The sequence below is a fragment of the Nothoprocta perdicaria genome, unplaced genomic scaffold (genome assembly GCF_003342845.1).
Source record: "Nothoprocta perdicaria isolate Ctin4 unplaced genomic scaffold, notPer1 scaffold_91, whole genome shotgun sequence".
Taxonomy (NCBI): Eukaryota; Metazoa; Chordata; class Aves; order Tinamiformes; family Tinamidae; genus Nothoprocta; species Nothoprocta perdicaria.
In genome coordinates, this window is record NW_020456210.1 from 2,882,333 (window position 1) to 2,905,581 (window position 23,249).

Here is a 23,249-nt window from a genome sequence, read left to right on the forward strand (position 1 = left end):
ATCTGCCCTTTTTTGCCCGTTTTCCTCTCCCCGCCAAGCCACGCGCACATTCTGGCTGCCTTCACCTCATTTTCTGCGTCTGATCATTCCTGCCGTGTATTTTTACAGGAGAGCTCAGCCCCAGCCTCCTCTGGTAGCCTCCTGGTCCCTTGGTGTCAGGTTGCTTTACCTCCTGCAGCATGGAAAGCAAAACCGAAGGCTCTGCCGTCTGCAGCCTCAAACCCAGTCCCAGCAAAGACCAGACACACTTGACCCATATACCCAGGGGCAGCAGGAGAGGCCTTGGAATTATGGTGGAAACAAGAGGAATAATAATAACAATAAYAACAATAATGACAATAATAACAATAATGATAATAATAATAAATTTGCAAAGTAGAAACAAGCTTCATAGCTTTTTGTCTTCAAATAGGGCCATAAGAGAGAGCTGTGTGCCAATGCAAGCAAATAACATTGAAATATATCCTTAYCCCTACTGATATGTGTGAATATGCGAGGGACAGGGAAGTAATTCCTAAGGAATAATTTCTAGGGATCAGTCCCTTCTGATTACTTCTTCTTGCYGGCTGGTGTAGGGATCTAGAACAAGAGACACTCTTGTTCTCGTCTAGACAAGACACACTGATTGTGATGGGCAAAAGCTGGGCCATAAATACATGCTGGGATGAGAAGGAACCTGGGAAGAGGAGGAAACCACCATCCTGCAGAGCCATCCAGCCTCTGCGGAGCCCCGTCCCCCGCTGGTTCGTGCTCTCATCATTCGAGCCCCACAAGCGCTGCAGGTCCCTCGTGCTCGCCGGTTGTGGGACAGAAGGAAGTGCAGCCCGAGGAGTGACCTGAAGCCGTGTGAGAAGTGGACCGGGGTCTTGGTTTAACCACAGGTTTTTGGGAGTGAATCCCAAGGATTTGGTTCAAAGCTTTGAGAGTCTAAGCTGTTGTTCTGAAAACCCCAACCAGYTCCAGCAGAGCCCCAAAGGGCATGGTCCCCAGAGGACCCCAGAAACCTTTCACAGGTGTCTGGAAAATGTTTATGACTCCAGAATCGCTTCCATTTGGCAGAATGGAGTAAGTCAACATCTAGTCTAAAACACTGCTGGGAATCAGGAGTAGTATGTTGGTAATTTAAAGTCATAGATGTCTATGTTAGGCGCTAGAGATGTCTACTAAAATGACTGCTTTGCCAGTCTAAACATCTTCTTTGTCTCTGGTGAAAAGCAGACACTTGTGGGCTATGATTCTTCTGGCCTACTCTGAGTGTCTGCATGGGGGCGAGTGATCATGTCTACACGGATTGTAAAGGCAGCCTTGGAGGATTAGCCCAGGGAGCCACCTCTGCCCTGCTGATGTGACCACATCTAAACACTCTGGGTGTTCGTCCAGCCTCTACAGAGGCTGTTTGGAGACATGAAACCTGCCAGCTCGCCAGGTTTCACCCATGTGGGCCTCTGCACGAGGACACATGTGGATGTTGCTCAATTCAACTCCCTAGGTTTTTTATTTCTGGTTTCAGGCCTGAGTTTTCCCATCCTGAGCCTGTTCCAAGTGCCGCTTGCTGGCAGCAGCTGCCTTCCAGGCTGTGYCCTCGCCACGGAAAGCTCTTTGTCCAGCCTCTCTAAGAGGTATCTGGTCCTGATCTCTGCTAGAATCAAGGCCAGGTCTTGAACAAGTCAAGCAWGGGCACGGTATAACTTACTTATCAATCCCAGGAGAATAAAACAGGCCCACTTTATGAAAAAGTAACAGGTTACAGTGCTGGCAAAATTTTAACAGAAATCACCGTGTTCCTGGTAAACCAGAAGTGCTCAAAACCCTCCGTGTCTCCATGTCCCGGCTGTACCCATGAGAAGATTTGCCGTGGCTCTTGCCAGGCTTCTCCTGCGTGGAGGGACCACGCGCGTTGTCTCCCCTGGGCCCTTCCGCGCCCGGGGTGGCTTCAGGAGGGAACGCGGCCCCGAGGGGCTGATACCACACGAGGAAACCTAGAGCTCCACTGCAGCCTTCACGGACATCCCCGCAGCGAGTAACCGCGGAACCAAACCAAAGCAGAGCACAGAAATACCCCAAACCCTAATAAATCATCGCKCCTTTTAACTAGCCAGAGTCAGCCCGTCCCAGGCACTTCGGGTGCGAGACACGCACAGAGGTGGCAAGAGGGACGTGACGGCTGCAGCGCCCCAACCACATGGGCACATGGATGGTTCTGGAGCCCTGTGCTGAAGGGGATAGGCTGGGATGGGCTGGGATGGGATAGGATGGGATGGGATGGGATGGGACGGGATGGGGTGCAGCGCATTTGTCCGTGTGCGCGCTCAGCTCCTCGGGCGGTGGGTGGCAGGGACAGGAGCGTCACCAGCAGCAGAGCTGACACTGATGCACTGAATGTCCCCCGAGGAGCGGCTCACTTGGAATCACTCAATCCCAACCTGTTCTCCAAGCAGCGGGATGGCGGCTCTAACGCAGCGCAAACAGGAGACAGGGACACGGCTTCTTTTTTTTAATGACTTTTATTCATGAACTATTTATAAAAAGGTGTAAAATACACTCCAATATATTTGATTTGTTGACCGTAGCTAGAAATATAAAAATAGACTTAACAAATGCATAAATTAAATAGCCAAGAGTGGCACAATTCTGTGCTCACCCAGCATTTGTTAGGAACACAAATATAAGTAAGGATATAGCATTTGAGAATGGAATATATGAAAAATGTTTTTCAGTTACTTTATTGCAGGCACAGGCAAAAAATTTACGGCTAGCCGTATGTCAAAAATCTGTTTTTCTTTCTTCCTCCCTGTAACACAGGGCCCTACCAGACAGCAATCCGTGTTAGCTACTTGACTTGCAGTATTTCCTTCGCTTGCAAACAAATGAAGAAACAAGCCGAGCCCTGCATGTCAGCCTGCCGGGCTCACTGCCGTTCTGCGCACCCCAATTCCAGAGTAYTTTCTAGATGCAGCGAGTCCCTCCTCTCCAGCATTTCCTACCTCTGCTTCCGAGGGGGATCCCTCGGCACACGCTGGGTGCGGATGCTCCGCGTGCCCGGCCGCAGCTTCCCGAGCCGAGGCAGGGACACGCACCACGCAGGCACACAGCTCGCACCTTTCGTTTGCTCTGTTCCGCAGCCGAGAGGAAAATCCTAACGTATCGCGGCATAAAAGGGTATTTCTGGCAACATTAGGCACCCAGATAAGCTGTATAAATAACTTAAGCAGCAGAGAAAAGTGTATAAAGTTGCACTTTTATGACATCTTCACAGTATGCCGATTTCTCTCGTCCACTTGTGTGCGTCATTAGTAACAAAAAATATCATTTAACAACTCCAGCTATGTAAAATCTTCTTTTTTTTTTTTTTTTTTCTTTTTTCTCTATTATCGGTAGTGGAGCTTGTGACTGTATTGCACAGATTAAAAACGTCAGTTGCATTTTTTCTTCATTATTAAATAACTTCCATTACAAAAATTTGAACCAACCTCAAAGCCCAACCCTGGAAGTGCTTGAGAAGTTGGACGGCGTCTTCAAGCTTTCTCCGTGCTGACTTTCACCGACGTCACTCGGGCAGCTCCGTGTGTGCAAATCGTAGCTCATGGATGGGCAGTAACGCCAGCCCTGCTTTGCAGCGTTGCCATCRGGAAACATCCCGAGGGAATCCTGCACGTCGCCTGCAGACATTCGGAACAGGGACAGCCTCTTCAGGGGAGGGCGCCTTGTCCTCAAGAGCAGCCCTTGCCCAAGACTCAGGCGCCTCCAAGTCCATTCCTGCTACATTAGCCACTTCCCACCGCTCCTGTTATTCAGCTCCGAGGCACCGTAAATACAATTAGCTCTCCTGATAAGTAGGTGTCTTATATTTAAAAAAAAAAAAAAAAATGCTACATAGATACTTTTTGTTTGTTCTCCGTGGATTCCGGACACTGCTTGTGCTCCTGGGTGACCCCCGTGGCTTACACTGGAATGTGAGTCCTCCCCAAGCGGGGGGTGCCGGCCTGGGCCCTCGCGCCAGGCATGGAGCCATCCCGTCTCCCCCTTCCCTCCATGTTAACAAGGACACAGCAACGCGCAGCGGGAGGGGACTCGGCTCGTGTCCCGCAGAGCCCTCACAGCGAAATGTAACGTCCTGCTGGGAACGAGCACGGAGACTCCCGCTCAACAGGGAGGCCCCAGAGGCGCTGCAGGCRCCGCCGCGCTGCGCCCCACGGTCAGCTGCTGGGAGCCACCCGGAGCCGCCGCCTCCGTCGTCCCTTCCTGCTCATCCAGGGTTTGTCTAGCACAAGAACGGAGGAAAAAGCGGGAGGCACCGCATGTTTCCRTGGGGTTCTGCCCCAGGTAACCATGGCCTCCATGGGAATGCTGTTCCCTCCTTCAGATCCTGGGATCCGGGGGAGTTCGTGCCGAGGGAYAGACAAGGCGCCCGAGCAAGGTTTTCACACGGGGACATCTACAAGCCTGGCTGGGCCTGTGTGCTCCGAGCTGCTGCGAGAGCCGACACCAAGGCTGGTGGCCAAGACCTCGGAGGACACTGGGTCGGGAAAGGCCGAAGCCGGTGGTGTCAAGTCCAGGATACCGGCCTTTGGCAGCCTTTATTTCCCTAGCACRCTCGTCGCCTCTCCAGTTTGAAGCTCTCCTGGTTTATGTGGCCGTTGGTGAGTTCTGTAACAGGCGGGTCCCGGATTCCGCCCATCCTGGTGAGACCACAAGCAGGTGTCAAGTGTGGAGTCGCGCTGTGATCCCTGCGCAGGACAACTGCTCCCCCGCGCTGCGGGAGCTTATTTCATCTCACAAACACAGAACCAGGTAAAAGATTTTGAAAAAAGGGAAAAAAGAAAGAAAAAAAGGATAAAAGAAAGAGAAAAAAAAAGGAAAAAAAAAGAAAAAGAGAAAAAAAAGGAGAAGCAGCCCTATTAGGACCCTTTCCTGTGTGCTACGTGCCAGTATATATAACCTGCCCCAAATTCAGCTGTCCTGTTAGCCATAGAATTTAAAATAGTTTATATAGAACAGTTTATAAAAAACTGTGTAAGAAAATAATAGCATTATCTGAAGCTTAATATTAATATAAACATTATAGAAAAAATACATATTTACATAATGCCAAAATACAATTATATACATTAATATCTATTACAGTTAAATTATATATCTTTTAAAAAAATTACCAGACCAATAAATTATACACAGTCTCAGTAGAAAGGTCTGGCACCTTTCTAGTGCATGAAATACATATATAGAAAGAAACAAACGAAACTGCTGGTTAACAAGTGTGGTCACAAAAGTGGTTGTCTGTAACATTCTTAGTGCCTTGAATAAACAGCATCTGAAAGCAAGAAAAAAAACAAAATTAGAAAAAAAAAAAGAAAAAATAGAAAAAATAGAAAAAATGAAAAAAATAGAAATTTAGAAAGAAAAACAAACAAAAAACCCCAAAGCAGGTGACTTTACTTTCCCCTCTGCTCTGCGAGTGGCGGTGGCAGCAGCAGTGGCTGGTGAGTGACATGAGAACTGAAGAGCAGATCCCAGCCCTGCTTTTGGTGGCAGTCCTGCCTTGTGCCACTCCGCTTACTTGGACTCCTGCTAGGAACACGCAACAGGCAGCTGGTTGGGACACTCTACAGGGACACAGCGGGCCTCAGTTCAATACTGCCCGTAAGGAGACTCATGGTCTCAAAGGTCTCTAAGTTCAGGAGCACTTTCCAAAGCCTGGGACAGGGCTGGCTGTGGTTCCAGTGCCAGCTGGATCTGCAGGAATCTCCCCTTCTCTACAGCCATGGGAAAAAATAAAATAACGAGCAGCCTTCCCATATGTTCTCGAGCTGTAGTTTGCTCCAGCAGGCCAGTCAGCACTGTGATGCCCCAAAGATGCAGCTGAGATGCAGCCACAACAGCATCGCCTGGTCTCGCCTTTGGAAATGAGACCAGGCTTCTGGAGCACGTTCTTGTTCAAGCCCTACACGTACAGGGAGCCTGGCTACCCAATGGGATGAGGGGTTGCAGGCAGCAAGGTGCCCACAGGCACTACAAAACCCGTGTCTCTTTGTGAATACAGCTGCAAATCATTATCACTAATGGACTGGATACAGGCAAGGAAAAAGGCAAACAAGGAATAAGGAGCTGCAAGAAGAAGAAAGACCACAGACTTGGTCACCTACATGATACACTTAATGCAGGTGGAAGTCTCCTAAGGCGCCCTATATGGTATGGGGGAAATGAGTGGGATTCAAGGCAGAAATCCCTAGAAGACTCCATCAATGACAGAAGGGAGAAGGGAGCCCAGCCTGTGCTCTAGATGGGAGACAAGCAAATAGAGAGGCCAACATTATGACAGGGAAAGGGCTCAGTTCTGTGCTATTAAGCACAGAAATCACAAAGTTCAATACAGGGAGAGCAAGAAGGTAAGGTAAGAGCAGGAATAGGTATTATAGTGACTCATAATGGAGGAAATAAATTTGGAGGTGCTGAAATTTGGTGGGGAAGCCGCTTGAGAGGAAAATGAAGTTGCAAGAGGGACAAGAATAGAGCAGTGAGGAAATTAAACCTCCTCAGTTAAATTGTCCATGAGTTATTACATCTGAAACATTTTATGATTCCGTAAACTTGCACTTACCTCTGTGATAATCTGGATTCACATTTTCATATATTGGAAACAAGGGATTTTCTTGCTCGCTGCGTATTTTTCTGGCTCTTAGCACGTCTCGCACACATTGATGTAAATACACATACTGACACTGCAAAACACGTTGCATTTTTTTAAAGTCTCATTGGGAAACTCTCTAATTCCTTTTGTTTTGCTGTGAAAAATGATTCCAGGCTAACAAAATAAGGGTGGTATTTAAAGTGAATAAATCCTTCTAGAATTAATCTCTTGTCCACACTGGTAATGCAGTCATCTGTTTCATGATGGTGCATACAGGAAGCATTTCTTTCTACAAAATAAGCTCCCTTATTCTTTATTAAATATAATCTGTTTTTAGAAATACCACAAATATAGCATATAGATTAATGTAAGTTAATATATTTTGACTGTTCACATCCTGATGGGAAGCTCTATCAGTWGTAAGGCATTATTTGACATGATGCTGTGCTGAGTAGCTACTCCTGTTGGCATGCTTTGCCACAACACTAAGTAGAACAGAAGCCAGAATGCTCCCCACAAAGCAGTGCCTTTTGATCCCAAACTTCCGTGGCTCTGGGGTGGCTGGCACTGCTGCTCTGCACACAGAGCCRCTGCCTCTGGAGGTGAGGGATGCAGGGCAGAAGCTGGACACAGATGTGAGCCAGAGCTCTGCTGAATGTCGTGCTGAGAGACCACCCTGCCCGGCCACCGACACAGCCCCSGGGCCACGAGCTGGGCAGAGCACGAGCAGGGTGAGCACGCGGGAGCAGCAGCGCTCCCTGCCAGGCCAGGACGCTGCCTGGGACGTCTCCCGTGGGCAGGACGTCCGAGCGGGACCCGAGCAGGGCTGAGCGCTGCCGAGGCGAGTGTGATGCTGCCAGGGGGGTAATGCTGCTGCTCCCTCCTGCTCGGCTCTGGCTGACTTTGGCATTGAATCTCATGCCCAGGTGATGCCAATGGTGGGTTTCATATCACGTAACTCTTGTGTCAAACCTAGGCTCTCAAAATAGTTGGGAGAGCAGCAAGAAAAAGCATTTCTTTCTCTCTCTTTTTCGCCTGTACTTAGATAGGAGTCCAGGTTAGGGGGAAAAACACCCTCCTGAGACGCCTGTCGGCCTTTGCTGACTGCATCCGGAGGGAATGAGCTGGAGCCGTCTCTGAGGATGTCCAGACATCCAGGCTGAGAATTGGTCTCATCTCAGAGAGGAGTTTTTCTGTGATTAAGACAATTCTAGGAAATTTCTCTCTCTACATTCCCAAYGGTACCTCTCTTTATGCCCATCTGTGTCTTTTACATCTATCAGGAAGCTCAGCCACTGATATTTTTGTTTCCAAATTGCAACAAAGAGCTCCATTAGTATCAAGCTACCGACAGGCCCATCAAACCTGTTCTAATTCCTCTATTAACAGTTCACAGGGAAAAYGCACAGAGTGCCTCCACAACTCTCCCTTGTAAAATCAGCTCCTAAGTGTTTAGGTGCTATTAAGCTTTTAGCTTAAAGTGATTTTCTTACACTTTTAAAAGCATTGAAAAAATCCCAAGCACTTTTTCTGCACTGCACTATCCTTCCRCATAATGTATTAGCCTAAGACTGAACAGCTTTTCCAGTATCACTAATGAAAGATGGACAGAGCAGCTTAATGAATAAAGAACTGCAGAGACACCAGATCAGTGTTGGAGTTTTAAAATGAGAAACGTTTAAATAATTATTTCTGCCTCATTCCTTTTATGTCTACCCTTAAGTCTGCTTTAGRGTTGCCTTCCAAGCCCATCACCCATGGAGATATCTCTTTTTAAAGAGAGAAAATGGGTATTATATTAACGGTGCAACGTGCTGTTAAATGGCTTCTGCATTACACTGTCATGCTGACTGTGATCCAGTGGCAGTGGGAGAAAACATCTGCAGAGAGCAGAGCTACCACTTGCACGGGTTTTACCTCTGYAGGGGAGCCAGCCCAAGTGATCCCGAGCTAGAGAGTCTCACAGGTAAATGAGCTGACGGGAATTCCTCACTGGGGTAACTGTGAGGTGCTTTGAGAGCCTTTAAGGTGAGAGGTTGTTACTTAGGGCAGTGGATGCTGCCCTGCGCTGTGGGCCGTGCAGGACGTACCTCTGTCTGAACCATGTGAACCCGGTGAAGCCTCAGGTCATGCACTGCTGCATAGATGTCCACGGTGTCCTTGGAGTCCAGCTGCTGCAGGATTCGGTCCAGCGCAATGAATGTGCCGGTCCTCCCAACACCAGCACTGGGGGAAGACAGTTTTTAAAAGAGATTCATCAAGGCACTGTTCATATGAGCTCACAGTTCATAGGGCACCTCCAGGATCCCAAACTCCTTATGGTGGAACTTGTTTTGGGAAAAGAAGAGAGCAGCCAAGGGAAAGCCACAGAGGAGGTTTCACTGCTCCTGCCTATCCTGTTCTCTGTTTTGGATCAGCTCAGGGCCTGAGGTACACTGAGAGGCTGCCTTTGGCTGCAGGGGACTCTTAAACTTCCACTTCTTTCCAGGGCTGAACCTGGAGGCTTGACTCTGTAAGGTAGGTTGGCAAGTATCTAACGGAAGGGCATCCAAGGCAGAGTCTTGCCAACCTTTTAGCATCCCAGAGTCCCCAGCAGCTGAAATGCTGGGAAGTGGGGTAGGGGGAAAGCAGGGCAAGAGGAGAGCTGACCACTCTGACCTGCTGTACATGATATACAGGCCGACACATGTGGGCCTGCCTCAGCCCACACAGCACAGAGGCGATTTAGGAATGCAAAAAAGAGATGAACSCCTTAGGAAGTGGCAACCTGGCACTCTTAGTGTCCTCCTGTGGTTCCACAGAGACACGGTGGATCCCTGGGTACCATTTTCGGGRCACCTGCAGGGTGAGGTGATAAGTACATGTGCCTTGGGAACTGCTGCTCTGACAAAGCTGCAGACTGGGACCCATCGCTCTCGCTCAAGCTCTGCGGCTGCCCACAGGCAGGTACAAACAGATACACGTTCTGGAGAACTTCCCGTCGGGTTGTGCAAAAGCTCTGTGCCACCAGGCCACCGATGCTGCCCGTACCTGCAGTGCACGATGCTTGGTCCTGCGTTTGGAGTCCTGTTGATATAATCCCTTACGGTTCTGACAAACTGGATCAGAGACTGCGTGGTCTCTGGCACCCCATGATCTGGCCACACGGTGTAGTGGAAGTGACGAACGAGCCTCGTTGAGTTGAGCTGCTCTTCCTGTGGGGAGACACAGAAGTGTTGGGTTATCAGGACAACTGSGGCAGATGCACACAGCCGCCTTGCACCTTCAGAGTGAATGCTACTTTATGGCAGCTGRCACCAAAGCAGCCATAAGCAGCCGTGGTAAAGTCAGATTAAAACTTCCTAATTCAGTCCTGCAGACTTTTCTACGACAATTAATTTAACTMTATATATATATATGTAAAATGGATCTAAACATACACTGCAGATTTTAAACTCTCGTATTGTCCACTCTGGGAGCACCGACTCAGACAGCATCTCCACAATCAGGTCTCCATAGTACAAGGAATCCTGGTCAAGGGGCCAGTAGTGATCACACTTCACCTGCAGGGAGAGAGGAAAATATGGATTCAGTGCTGATGGGAGCCGGAGTCCATGCCCCCTTCCAGCACTGGCAGGAGAAGATTTCATCACCAGGCCTCTTTTCCTTGAAACTAGGACTAGTGTCCTCTTGTGGGCACCACAGTGTTTTCCACACCAGTCCCCTCTTGTCACCRGCAGCTTCTCATGGCTCTGCATGGACAGGAGCTGGGCCTCCAGCCCCTGCCTCTTAGCCAGAYGTGGCTCTGAGCTACTCGTGTGCAGGAGGCCACGGGCCTTGAAAGCCTCTGCCTTCCCCTCCTCTTCATGAAGCAAAAACCACCAGCTCAGAAGAAACACCCCGTACGTCCCTTAAGATCACACTACTTCAGGCTGGCTTATCTCTGTGCAGATCTAGCCCGTTTGCAGAGRTGCAGGATGTGGTCGTGCTCGGGCAGGTGGGTTGCAGAGGCAGCCCAGTAACCTGCATGCACCCAGTAGGGCTGTTCAGTGTGCAGTGATCTCTTTGCTTCCTACTTTAAGGCTTAACTGTCACAAAGAATGCCACATATTTAATGGTGARGTTGGCTCTCCAGAGCTTATGTTTAAAGTGATAGCTCATCTGAGCTGCTGGGGCTTGTTCTCTTAAGTGTAATACGTTGTTTTGCTTTGTTTTGTTTTAATAAAACCTCCAATTCTTTTCTYTCTTGAGGGGATCAGCAAAGGAGATCTGTGGAGTACAAAGTGCACGGTGGGTTTGCCTGGGTCTGCATGCAGCCTGGAACAACAGCTTGAGGAAAAAAACAAGAAGTGCTTCATTTCTGCCAAACACACCCTCACAGCTTGGGATGTGATGCTGGCAACAAAAATACTAGCATTTTAAGCTAATTTACTAATTATTAAAGTGCAGGAAGAAGAAGAGGAAAAATCATTTTATAATAATTGACTATATACAGATGCTACTTGGACATTGTAAGTCCAAGATGGGACTGGAGATAGTCCTGCATTTCAACTGAATTTCACATTGATTTTTTTTAAGTATTTGAGAATAGAAGGAACTTGCTCTGAATTTTCACTTCCATATRCAGAGGCTTATAAAAATGAAATAAACTCAAGTGACTTTATTATTTATCTGTGGGAGGGAACACAAGAAACTAATTAAGAACAGTTCCCTTTTCTACTTGTTTCTCTACAATTCATGAAAAATATTCTCATGGTGCTTCATTTTCAGTATGGATCTATAAGTTTTAACGAACAGCCGTGGCCAACRACACAGATAAAGAGGTCTAGAGTCACTCAGTCATAATGTCCTAAATGTAAGAAAGTTAGACATGAAGGCAGCATGAAGCAGATGTGATTTTATCTGCTGATTTTGATTCGTTGCTCTCTCTGTTTTCAAACATCCCCACCCATTTTACATGTCTTCTCATTCATTTGAGTTGCACTTGAGCAAATAAAGCCACTTGCCTTGCATTTGTGGACTAGAGAGTGGACTTTTTGGCCCTTGCCTTCTGTCTCCAGACTGGAGCTCTTGCCTCTTAGTGTATTTTGTTTTCTCCTTGACTGCGGCCTTTAGTGTTGTAGTGTCATGCAAATAATGGTCATAAACATTTAACATATGTGAAAACATTCACTAATAATGAGGTAGAGTCACTGCTTACCCGGCCTTTCTCAACACACTGGGTTACCATGACAATATTGTGAACATTTTGTTCCCATGCCATCTTCCAGAACTCATCCTTGGTGCCAGGCAAAGGGCCCTGAGTTGCTATGTATTCCCTGCGGAAATTATTGCCCTGCAAATAAACAGAACTCTGTTAGCTCCCCTCGAGGTGAAAGAAGAAATCTTCTAGCAACTGGATGAGCCACGAGGCTGCAGGCAGGTTCTGCAGCAGCTGTGCCTGCCTGGGACAGGAGCAAGGGGAGAGCAAGAGCTGCCTTGGCCCTGGAAGCACAAGGCTGGTGAGAGCAGAGAGAGGGAAGGGCCCACACCAGTTAAACTAAATATTATTCTTTCTSTGGCAGTCAAAGCTTTTACATTGTTCAGCATATTGTGTTCAGCACATTGCCTCAAGCAGTTCTCGAACTGCCAGACTTTTTTTTTGTTTTATTTTTACTCTTTAATAAATGAGCTAAGTTCTGGAGGGGAACGTGGCTTGCTGTGGCCACTGCTGCTGTCAGTCACAGCTCTCAGGCAAGGGCCCTTGCTGCAGTCTCAGCCAACGGACCCTCCTGCCAGGCGCCAGCCCCGCCGGGATGGCCTCGGTTCACGAGGCTGCCACCTGCACTGACAGCTACGGTTGTGGTGGACACTGCGTAAAACCACTGACCTTTGAAAACATGTCCTTGGCCATTAAACCTGCTGTCTTATAGAACTACAGCAATCCAAGGAAATGGCCTTAAATGCTGGCTAGATCACCCACAGTTAACTTAATGGCAGCCAGACACTGCATTTCAGCACAGCCACAAAATGAGTTCCCAGGCTGCAGCTCAAGGGAATGAATGGAGCCTTAAGCAAGCAGCTGCAYACTCAGCTTTAGATGAAGGACAAGCAGCACTGGAGAGAGGGCTGTAAGGCAACATCCTTGAGTCACTTACTGGKATGTAGCTTGCGTTAATGTAGTCTGAGCAAGGGTCATCGTCCACATTGGAAAGCTTCACTCTTGATGCATCATCTAGGAAGAAATGGATTACAAGAGACTCAGAGTTAGGTCTTGTTTTCTATACATTGATAGAAATGTATATGTGAAAGGACTGCAGGATTTTTTATAAGGGTTTTATAGGCAGAGCTAATTTAGGGGTCTACTGCTTATATTTGCATTGCCTCTTTCACCCTGCAGAGCCATGGAGTGCTCAAAAAAACTACGAGATGGAGGGTGGGAGAGCTGGAAAATTCCCCTGTGGAGTAGTGTAGGATTTGCTGTGGTAACGAGAGCCACAACATCATCCTCCATCCAAGAGAGCAGCCTGTATTGAAGGGCAGTGCCTTGGGCTGCCCTTGCCAGAGCGGCAGAGCTTCAGCGGTGAGTCCTGCTGAGCAAGGAGGCCAAACGTCTGCCCTGGGAGCAGGGACATCTCCAGGGCTCGAGAGGGACAGAGCGCCCAAGCCACCACTGTCATGCAGCAGCTCCCTGCTCTACTCTGTGCAGAAGGTTTGCTGCGGCCTCTGAGGAAGAAACTGAGTCAGAGTGTCTGTCAGAGAGTACTGAATGGATGATGCCCCACATGTAAATACCTCTGCTGTTACTTCTGCTGTCCCTGTTTGCAGCAGTGCCCGAGTGCCCATAATGGAGCTCCTGCTCTCTGGCGTGAACTTTACTCATTGTACTTCTAGTGTGAGAGGAAATTACTGGTCTGTGTGAAGCCATTCAGGGCCATACATCACCTGCCCCCAAGGCCCAGGATCAGAGGTGGCAGGGGTATTTCATCTCTGACTGGAAGGAGGGAAGGGATTGGCTACATTCTCTATTGCACTACTTCTGCTGAAAAACATGAATAATAGCTCAGGTGATGTACTATTACACAATCAACCCCAAAACTCACAGGGTAATATATTATTGTATCGATTTTTGCCTCTGTTCTCTGGCAGAAGTGCTATGTCACATGACTGGTTTCGACCCACATCTTTTAAGTCCTGCAGGAAAAAAAAAGTGGAAATATAAAATGTGAGGTGAAAATAATTAAAGGATGTGGCAACATGGGGGGAGAGAGCACTCATTAGCTCTCAGAGATGATGAACAGGGATTTTTTTAAAATCAAACTGCAGTTGCTAATCACACAGGTTTAAGGCAAGCACGGGGCTGACGGGTGCTGTCTATGTTTTGTCACACAGATATGCCTGCACCTSAATGCCCCTCCACCTCCACGGAGGTGGCAAGCAGAGGTTGCTGGACAGCAGATGCTCTGCCACAGGAAGGGCTGGTGGCAGCATTAGGACTTGCAGAGCTCARGCGAGACTCTCAAACTTATTTTCATTTGTATGAATAGGACAATCAAATATAGGTTAACCCATTGATTCAGCCAGCCCCCCACACCATAAAATAACTCATCTATATTTTGTTCCCACCTCGTACTCCTTGGACAGGAGGTAGTTGGAGTCTGCTTGCAGTTTGGTAAAGTATGCTTCAAATTGACCCACTTTGATTGGACTAAAATGTTCAACAGGAAGAAAAAAATACAGTTACCACAGGATGAATCAAAGCCATAATTTATCCAATTTGTTACATGACAAAGTATTTTAGGTATTTAAATATTTCTTTTTACCTGGATGTTTTCCGGTTCCTAGAAATGTTGTCAAAAGAAAAAGAAACACTTCATCAGTGACTGACCGAAYGGACTGTTCATCCATGCTGCCAATTTAAAACAGTGCTCTTAGAAACAAAACTTTGGATGTTACCCTTTTTGCCCCAGGTTGAGATGCACTGCGAGCGGCCTGTCCCCACGGATGCTCAGCCTTGCTGCAGGTCTCTCATGGCCATTGCTGGAGTAAAAAGAAAGGTATTTGATCGTTATGGCTCCTATACCCCSAGGAACAAACCTTACGCTAGTAATCTGGGAAAAGGCAGCTTAAAAAGCCCATTTTGATCATAAGAATCTAAGAATAGCCTTGCTAAAGAGTAATTACACTCTGGCTARGAGTTAGGACTACTCAGAAAACAGTTTTTGTTCCATGGGAAATTCTGTTTCAAGAGCTTTCTTCCTAAAATCTAGATGAAAACCCTATGAGGCATTTCAATTTTGACAAAATKCCATTAAATTTGAATGATCAACCAGTCTTTCAGAATTATTCAAACATTTCTGCTGAAAACTAAACTCTGCAGTGACTCCCTACCGGATAATTCTTACTAGCATCAGTGAGTATTTGAATCCTTCATCAGTACTATATAATCTCTTAAGATGGAAGTCTTTAGTTTCATATTCAATGCATGCAGATGTTGGGGGACCAAGATTTTGCCTGTCATTTTTTTCTAAAAATTTTCTTAAAAATTGGTGCACTTTTCCTTAAATCTTGTATTGCCCACACCACAACATGATTTGACTTCAGTGCAGAGGCTGATGACAGAACTCAACTTACCCAACTTTTTGCCTGCAGACAAAGAGAGCAGTAACAGCCACCAACATCACAATGAGAAACAAGCCAGCACTCACACCTTCAATAACACCAAAGAGTGGCTCTAGAAACAGAATAGAGTATTTATATATTTGGAGGACAAATGATCAATATTTTTTTTGTGAAATATGTTACCACCAGCTCAAGAGAATACAAAGAAATTTAAGGCATCTAAACCTGGCTAAACCAGACCTTGATTTTCCATGCTGCTTTTTCCAAATGTCATGCAGAATCTTTTAGTCCCACCCCTACTAAAAGAGAAAGCACAACCCCAGCATCTGCGAGTTTGGTCCTCTTGTATTTAGAAACTTCATTGGAGCTGAGCTTGAACTTAATCCACCCTTTCTTCTGCTCCCAGCTACTCCATCAAGGAGTCCTCTGGATTTTCAAACTCAGATTGGATAAGCCAGGGCTCCAGCCTCATTTCCAAGTAGCTTTCAGGATACCGCACAACTATTTGTTTCTGCTTCACTCCCCCAGAATTGTTCTGGATGCCAGAATGTTTTAGTTAATTAGTTAGTTACATTCAAACACTTGCTATATCAACTGAAACATAAATCTGACACTAACCTGACTCTGTAGTGATTGGTAAAGAGAAGAAGGTGTCTGCAAAGAGTGGTGTGGGGAGCTCCTTTGGGTCTTCACTGAAGAGCTGGGTGAAAGCCCGTATACTGATCCTAAAAGGTGGTACAGTTACAGTCAGAGTTCAGCAGATGTTCACAGCCAAGAGCAGAAAAACACAGATTAACCTACAAAATCACACAAAGGCACCTAAGAACCTCCTAGGGACCAGAGATGGCTCTTTATGCAGGTGCCTGACACAAGTGCCCACAGTTGGATGAGGCGGATCCCGGCCAGGCTGCTGGGAATGGGCGCTCCAGGGCTGTCCTGCCAGAGGCAGCAGCTGGGACCTTGAGATTTAGTAACTGCATGAAAACTTTACATACGTTTCTATACTTCATATACTACTTACGAAATACACCTTTTTTTAATTCCACAGTGAAATGCAGAAAATATTGTACAATCCTATTATTAATCTGCAGAAGCTCAAGTGCATCAGGCAAACAGATACTCATAACGAATAATGGACAGAACACAATTATCACAACAAATCTCACCTATATGCTGTCCGAGGCTTCAGGGGTCCATCGCAGAATTTTTGCTGGTCTGGGTCACATTTTCCTCCTAGATTTTCCATTTCTGCTCCAAGCTTAATATCAAAGCTTTTATAGCCACCATCAGGGCTTTCGGCACATCTGCTGGCAAAATAATTTGTCTGGTAGATGCGTATGGAGTCGTTGTGTTTGTATTCCAGGTAGGAAGGCAACGGGTGCTGCTCGTCAGGCTTGGATCCTTCACTGCCTACATCACGTGCAGACAAAAAGAGAAGGTTTACAGAGCACAGTCACTTGTGTGATACAGTATTACACATTCATGGAGGGGATAGGCATATTAAACTCTATCCAATCTTCCAGTATTCCTTGGAAGGCTGCAGAGGCTACTCGGGGAGTGCAAAACTACAGTGGTTAGCTAGCATCTAGTACCTACCTTGCTATTATTTTGGGGAAAATTTCAGACAGATYTCCTCAATAAACTTCATTTCCCCACATGCATTTCACAAGCAGTGAAAATCATGTCTAACCTTCCTCTGGTAAAGATCTTCGAGCAGTACAGAAGATAAAATACATGACTATTAAGCACAGTTTTATCATCTCTCTACCACCAGATTAGTTTTACAAGCTAATGAAGTAGGCCCAAAGAAGAAAATGGATAAAGGTGATTCCTACAGCAAACGTGAACTTGCTAAACACAGGAAATCCTATATCTCAGCATGAATTTATCCTTGCATTCATAGAATCATAGAATCCTTAAGGCTAGAAGGGACCTCTAGAGATCATCCAGCCCAACACTCCTGCACACGCAGGGACATCCAGAGCATGTGGCACAGGGCTGCATCCAAACGTGTTTGAAGAGTTCCAGAGCAGGAGACTCCACAACCTCTCTGGGCAGCCTGTTCCAGGGCTCGGGCACCCTCACAGTGAAGAAATTTTCYCTTAAGTTCCTGTGGAACTTTTGGTGCTTCAGTTTGTGGCCGTTTCCTCTAGTCCTATCGCTGGCCACCACTGAAAAGAGGCCGCCCCCTCCTCCTCACTGCCTCCCTTGAGGTATCTATAGACACTGATCAGGTCCCCCCTCGGCCTTCTCTTCTCCAGGCTGAACAGGCCCAGCTCCCTCAGCTTCTAATATGCAGCTATTCCATCTCCCGTGCAAAATGATTACACTGCATAAAACTGTCTCTTCGTGTAATGGATCTCCCTTATCTCTAACATTTGCTTCACTGAGAAGGATGCTTTAGGAACAGGGCTGGGTATTACTTTAAGCTATCAATACTCCACACCTTGTTGAATTGTAGCAGAGTTCCTTGAAATAAACTTTAATTTTGAACACAGACACAGCAGCTCCCGTTAAAGAACATATTGCATGATCACCTGGAGATAGTTTTGTTTTGCTGATGTTCAGCAGAGACTTGCTTGACTAGTTGCTGGAGACTTGTCTGAGGAGACACTCTAGCTGGCTGTAACTTTTCCAGATACAATGCTGGAATAGGCATGTACTGGGTGAGTTCAGTGCTATGGCATTTTTCCCTGYGCTCTTGCTGGAAATCTCTGTGGTCCAGAATCCTGGCTCCTACCACTTGTTATTCCATAAAGCAAGTGAAAAACAAAACAAAAAACAGACTAACTAATGTGTGCAGAGGAAAATTACAATAGGAAATGACAGGAGTCCCCTGAAATCATAGAACCACAGAATTGTTAAGGTTGGAAGGGACTTTTAGAGATCATCTAGTCCAACCCCTCTGCAAATTCAGGGTCACCTAGAGCACGTGGCACAGGATTGTGTCCAAGTGGGTTTTGAAGATCTCCAGAGATACRAAATGAAATGAAATTCAAAATAAAATGTCAAGATTCAGGTAGACAAGGGCATGGTACTGAGTGCCAGCCTCAAAGGGCGTTACAGCCTGCACAGACATGGCACACAGTGCAGGCAGTAGAAATATTATCTCTGCTGTTTTAGCTAGAGGCTGATGGATGGAGAGATTAAGAAACTTGCTCAGAGGTCAAAAAGTATGTCCTGGCATGCCAGGAAATAAACCCATTTCTAAAACCAGCATATTAATTGTTGAGACATCCGTCTGCTTTGTCACATGTAGGTCAACTGCAGAAAAGGAGGTTCACATGCATGCTGCAAGGACAATTTCTGCTCTATTTTACAGTGCTGCACACAGMGGCATTTTCTCCCATAAGCAAACACACTAGATGATGCTTCCTCTGCCATCTCAGTACAGCTTAATGAAGTGCTCTAAACACAAGGAAAACAGACTCAAATATGTTACAACCTAACATCCTAATTATCTTTTGAGATCCATGCATAGCAAGGCAGTTTATGCTGTGTGCACTACCCATGGTATCCAGCACGAGCCTCCTGCTATGGAAGCTCTCCAGACACACGTGTGAGCACGTGAATCCCTGGGTGCAAACACAGCTCCTGCACCTGCCTGAGCTCTGCAGCTTCTACCAACTCTCTAAGCAGAAGCCTGAGCGCATGAGGCCCCAGGCAGGTGCAAAAGCCCCTGTGARACCCAGCGACCAGGTGAGAAGTGTCTGTTGCTGTGGGGTCCCTCCCCGTGTAACTGCTACAGGCTATGGAGACTCAAGTGCTCGTGCGTGGTGACACTGACCRTCAGCCTCCCTGACCACGACGGTGAAGTACTTCACAGCTCCATTGGTATCACTGAACCAGCTGCAGTTAAAGCTGAAGTTAATGGAGGATTTGGTAATCAGCACATCTTTCTTGTTCACTCGGATGTCGGGAGGCGGCTGAGGGGGACCTGAGGAATGAAAAAAAACAGACAAACCCTTAAGAGCGTTATCTATGTATTTGTTGCAAGACAGAACTAGTAAAGAAAATGCTCCTCTTAACACAGCTCAGCTCTGATCTCTTTCTAATCAAGAAAGAGCCTTCATCTCCCACAGGGAAGCTGCCACAGGACGCAACAAGCCAGCACAGAGTTAACCATAACAACAGTGGCAGCTCCTCAGCAGGGATCCCTAGAGAAGCTCGTATGGAAATGTGTTCAAGCCTTGCTAAATCTGTGAAATCTGGAATTGCAGCTGCTAAAGATGACAGTTGTTCACAGCTTCAAGCCAGGTATTTGGAGGCTGCTTAGCACGCTCGCTGCATCCTGTTATTTATTTTACACATCTAGACTTCTGCTTTCTTTATCAGAAGAGCAGCACTGACTCAGGCCGACAYGGCACCCAGCCGCTGAGTACCACAGCGCAGCCTGACCACAGAATTTCCATAGGAAATGCCCTTCGTATGATGAAAAGCTACACCTCAAACACAGCAGAACTAAACTGGAAAGCCAAGGACATAGAGACAAACCTTCAGGGGAACAATGCTGTAAAGGTGGCAATTTTAAGGACCTGTCTTGCTGATTTTTTAAAAAAATCTTTATTTCTGAATCTACATTGCATGCATTGAAAACTTAATCTGGTATGTAAGCAGGGAGCTGCACAGCAAGGTTTCAAACTGAAAAAGAATCATTAATTCATGTGTTTATCCTAAACCTCTCAGGTCTACAAAGCTAGGCTGCAGTTCTGGGGACAGAGCTGGGTTCCCTTGGATAGGACTTCCATCGTTCAACCAGAGACTAGGAAGGCAGCAGTGGTCAGAACAATTAAGATCAAATGTGGAACCTTTGAACAGGACTTGCTCTCTCTTTTGTGACATGAGACATGACTCCATGATACGTTGTAGGATCCTTGGTGTGCAGTTACCAGGCAATTAATGGGGAGAGGAGAAGCTGCATTGGTGATATTGCCACCCTCTGCTCTGCACAGGCAGGAGCAGCACAGCAGGAGCCCAACAGCAGAAGTGGCTTCAAAGCACGTGCTTTGAAAAGCCATGATTCCCTCCCAACAATATTTCCTACAGGTGACTTGGTCAGGCAGCATCTTGAAGGAGGGGACAGAGAGCCCAAGGAGGACCCTGTGCCACAATCCACAATCCTTGCTGAGGACTTTGTGCTCTTCCTTGTGCTGAGGAGGCTACTCAATGTGAGGGGAAGCACAGCAGGAAAGGGAGCCAAGCAGCAGCAGGGAGGACAAAYTAAGGTGTGTGATAAAGATGAAATCTTTGGTGCTGAACATCATGAACGAGAGGATAACTTCATGTATCTCAGGTTATATTTAGCGAATGAGCCAAATAAGCAGGCTCTGCAATGTGATGAAAGGCAATATAGTCAAAATCCTACATTGTCTGTCACCAGAGGGACCAAAGGAGAGGGTCTCCCTGCTTTGGCCACCCCACTATAGGTGCCACACACTGGCACTTGCAGAATTCAGAACCTCTGCTGCTGCCTGCCCAACACAAGCGATCGTTTATCCCTGTTCCTGCTTCCCGCTGCAGCRGCTCTGCGTCCCACTTACGGTCAATCATCGTGATGGTGCTGTCCTCAACCACCTCGCTCGTCATGTCTGCAGAATGCACCTTGATGGACACCAGGTACCGCTTGTGGGGTACGAGGGTCATGATATTCAGCAGAGATCTGTCCTTGTCTATCCTTTTGGAAAATTCCACTTCACGGGTGTCCATTTTTTTGCATTCCACACTGTATCCATCAAAGTCAGAATCAGGAGGAGTCCAAGAACACGCAATGGCAGTAGAGGTCTGCGGTCGACAGTGAAGACTTTGTATCTTGTCTGGTTCTAGAGAAATGTGGAAAAGTTGAAGCTCAGTGGAAAAGAGGAAAGGCACCATATACTTTCTGCCCACCCTACGGCTCAGACAGCATCCTTAGATTCCTCAGTAATAATATGATTAGCAGGAAGGCCAGAAGCCAGAATTCCCACCTCTCCAACCAGTGTATGGTGTCTGATTTTAGGTCAGTGATTCTAGCTCATTTTAGCCCTTTGAAATTGGAGATAGTCATGTCAAGTTCACCACGTCTCTGAAGCTCCAGTAATTAATTGTAAAAACCAGCTGACCAAACCACTCCACCAAAGCTCTCCAAAGCTCAGTTATTTTTGCAATTCCAGGCCACTTTTTCATGAGTCTGCTACTGAGGCTGACACAGCTGGAGACTATGCTGACCCCCAAGCACTGACCGTCAGAAACACGGAGCACTGAAAGTCTGATTTCACGGGTTCAAATCTAGCCCAGCAGGGTCTCATTCAGCCTTTGATTGTTCCAAAAACATTTTTATGACTTCGATATCCTGCTAATCCTAATACTAAAGAATTTTGCATCTTCAGGTTTGCTTTATCCCTGCAACTGACTACTTCAAGCACTGCAGCCAAACAGCCCCACTCTGGATCCAAACTTTGCATATGCCAATTTTTAATCATGAAACAGTGCCTCTTGAAAAAACTAGGGCTCATTTTGGAATCATTTTGGCTCATTGTGTCTTCACGGACAGTTATTCATGGATTTCTGAATGGAAATTGCTGCCTGTGAGTGGGATTGGTGGGACTCAGCAGCTGAGCTGAGCCCGTCGCAGCGCTGGGGCGCCGGGGGAAGCTCAACGTACTCGTTCTCACGCTGGCAGACAGGGCCTGGCTGTAGGTCTTGCAGGTGTCGCCGCTGACGGTTCTCACGCTGAACTCGTAGAGCCTGCCCGGGCGCAGGCCGTGCACGATGCGGACCTTGGACCTGCTGCTGCTGTAGGGGTTGAACACGGCGAGGGCATCTCTCGGGAGCCACCGCAACTCGAAATCGTCGTAGTCTGTCGAGTCCGGGGGGCCCAGCCAAGTGATGGACAAAGAAGTGTTGGCAATGTCGGTGAACGACACAGTGTTAGGAGGGCTGGGTGCTACACAGGAAAGGGGAAGGAAAAAAGAGCAGAAAAATGAACTTTTAACACATGACAAACGAGATGAAATAACCATTAAAATTTTCCTGCAGTGCAAAGTGACTTACATTAACCACGTACATAATGAGTTCCCAGGTCATTATTTATACCCGAGCCTTCATAAGCTGAACAGTGCTGAACAAAATCAGACCCTRCTGGTTAATACCTTCAGTGGGATATTCTTTATCTTCTCCACCTTTCTTAAAATACACCATGCCTCAGAATAAGCCTGTTGCATAGTTGTGAACTGAATTCTGCTGGATGGGACTAAGCTTGAGCTTTTGCTCAATGTTTTTGTGTCCCCTACCTGTTCTTCCTTCGGCGTTTGCTGTATTGGTGAGGTCCCCACTGTGAGTCACCACAACCAGGGTGTACTTTCTGCCAGGAACAAGGCCCTGGAAAWGCCATTCCTTCAGCTCTTTCCTCTGCCACGTTTCTTTCTGTGTCCCATTTGGGTTATAGAGATTCAGCTCRTAGAAGTCGACATCTCCTGCTGCCGGATCCCAGGTGAACCACAGGCTGTCTGTCCTGTTTCTGTTGGAGCCCTTTAGACCAACAACTGGGGCTGGTACTGAAAACAAAAAGGAGATATTAGTTTATGCAGAACTTTCCTATGGGGAGAAGGAGCAAACCTTATGTTTATCTTGTAATGGGGACCCATGTAATWATGCAGACAGACATCACAACTGGACAAAAGGCCACCAGAAAGTACATTCCAATAGTTTTCTTTCCTAATTTGAAGTGCCATTATCTACCAAAAGGAGCTGAAATGTGGACAACGGACCATTTTGTAAATATTAAGCAGCTTTTTCCCACTGAGTGCCTGGAAACATCCAGGCCTGAGGTAGCTGAACAAAGTGAACCACCATCCAGAGACAGTGGTATGTCTCTGGATGTATTTATTATTATAATGGATGTATATTATTATACAGTGGCCTTGGAGGATAAAGAAAGATTGTAGAGAGTGTCTGAGGTGCTCAGGGAGCTCTTGTCCCCACACGGGGCTGAACAAACAGGGAGCTGCAGCCGCAGCTCACCACATGAGACAAGTTTTATTGTCCCCAYTGATCTGATTTGTTT

The 23,249-nt window shown here is 46.9% G+C and overlaps 1 protein-coding gene across 1 annotated transcript in view; it reads right to left on the minus strand.

Moving 5' to 3' along the window:
- Window positions 1-4,935: 4,935 nt before the first annotated feature.
- Window positions 4,936-23,249, minus strand: part of PTPRB (protein tyrosine phosphatase, receptor type B) — a 36,012-nt gene continuing 17,698 nt past the window's right edge. The window contains exons 14-31 of the mRNA XM_026052756.1: window positions 22,477-22,740; window positions 21,849-22,130; window positions 20,749-21,027; window positions 18,996-19,145; window positions 16,375-16,618; window positions 15,827-15,933; window positions 15,221-15,320; window positions 14,543-14,626; window positions 14,410-14,427; window positions 14,213-14,294; window positions 13,690-13,780; window positions 12,745-12,821; window positions 11,808-11,942; window positions 10,048-10,170; window positions 9,659-9,822; window positions 8,719-8,854; window positions 6,599-6,719; window positions 4,936-5,311 (exon numbers count right to left, since the gene is read on the minus strand). Coding sequence (XP_025908541.1) covers window positions 5,289-5,311; window positions 6,599-6,719; window positions 8,719-8,854; window positions 9,659-9,822; window positions 10,048-10,170; window positions 11,808-11,942; window positions 12,745-12,821; window positions 13,690-13,780; window positions 14,213-14,294; window positions 14,410-14,427; window positions 14,543-14,626; window positions 15,221-15,320; window positions 15,827-15,933; window positions 16,375-16,618; window positions 18,996-19,145; window positions 20,749-21,027; window positions 21,849-22,130; window positions 22,477-22,740 — 2,480 coding nt within the window. The 3' untranslated portion in view covers window positions 4,936-5,288. The remainder of the gene's footprint in view (window positions 5,312-6,598; window positions 6,720-8,718; window positions 8,855-9,658; window positions 9,823-10,047; window positions 10,171-11,807; window positions 11,943-12,744; window positions 12,822-13,689; window positions 13,781-14,212; window positions 14,295-14,409; window positions 14,428-14,542; window positions 14,627-15,220; window positions 15,321-15,826; window positions 15,934-16,374; window positions 16,619-18,995; window positions 19,146-20,748; window positions 21,028-21,848; window positions 22,131-22,476; window positions 22,741-23,249) is intronic.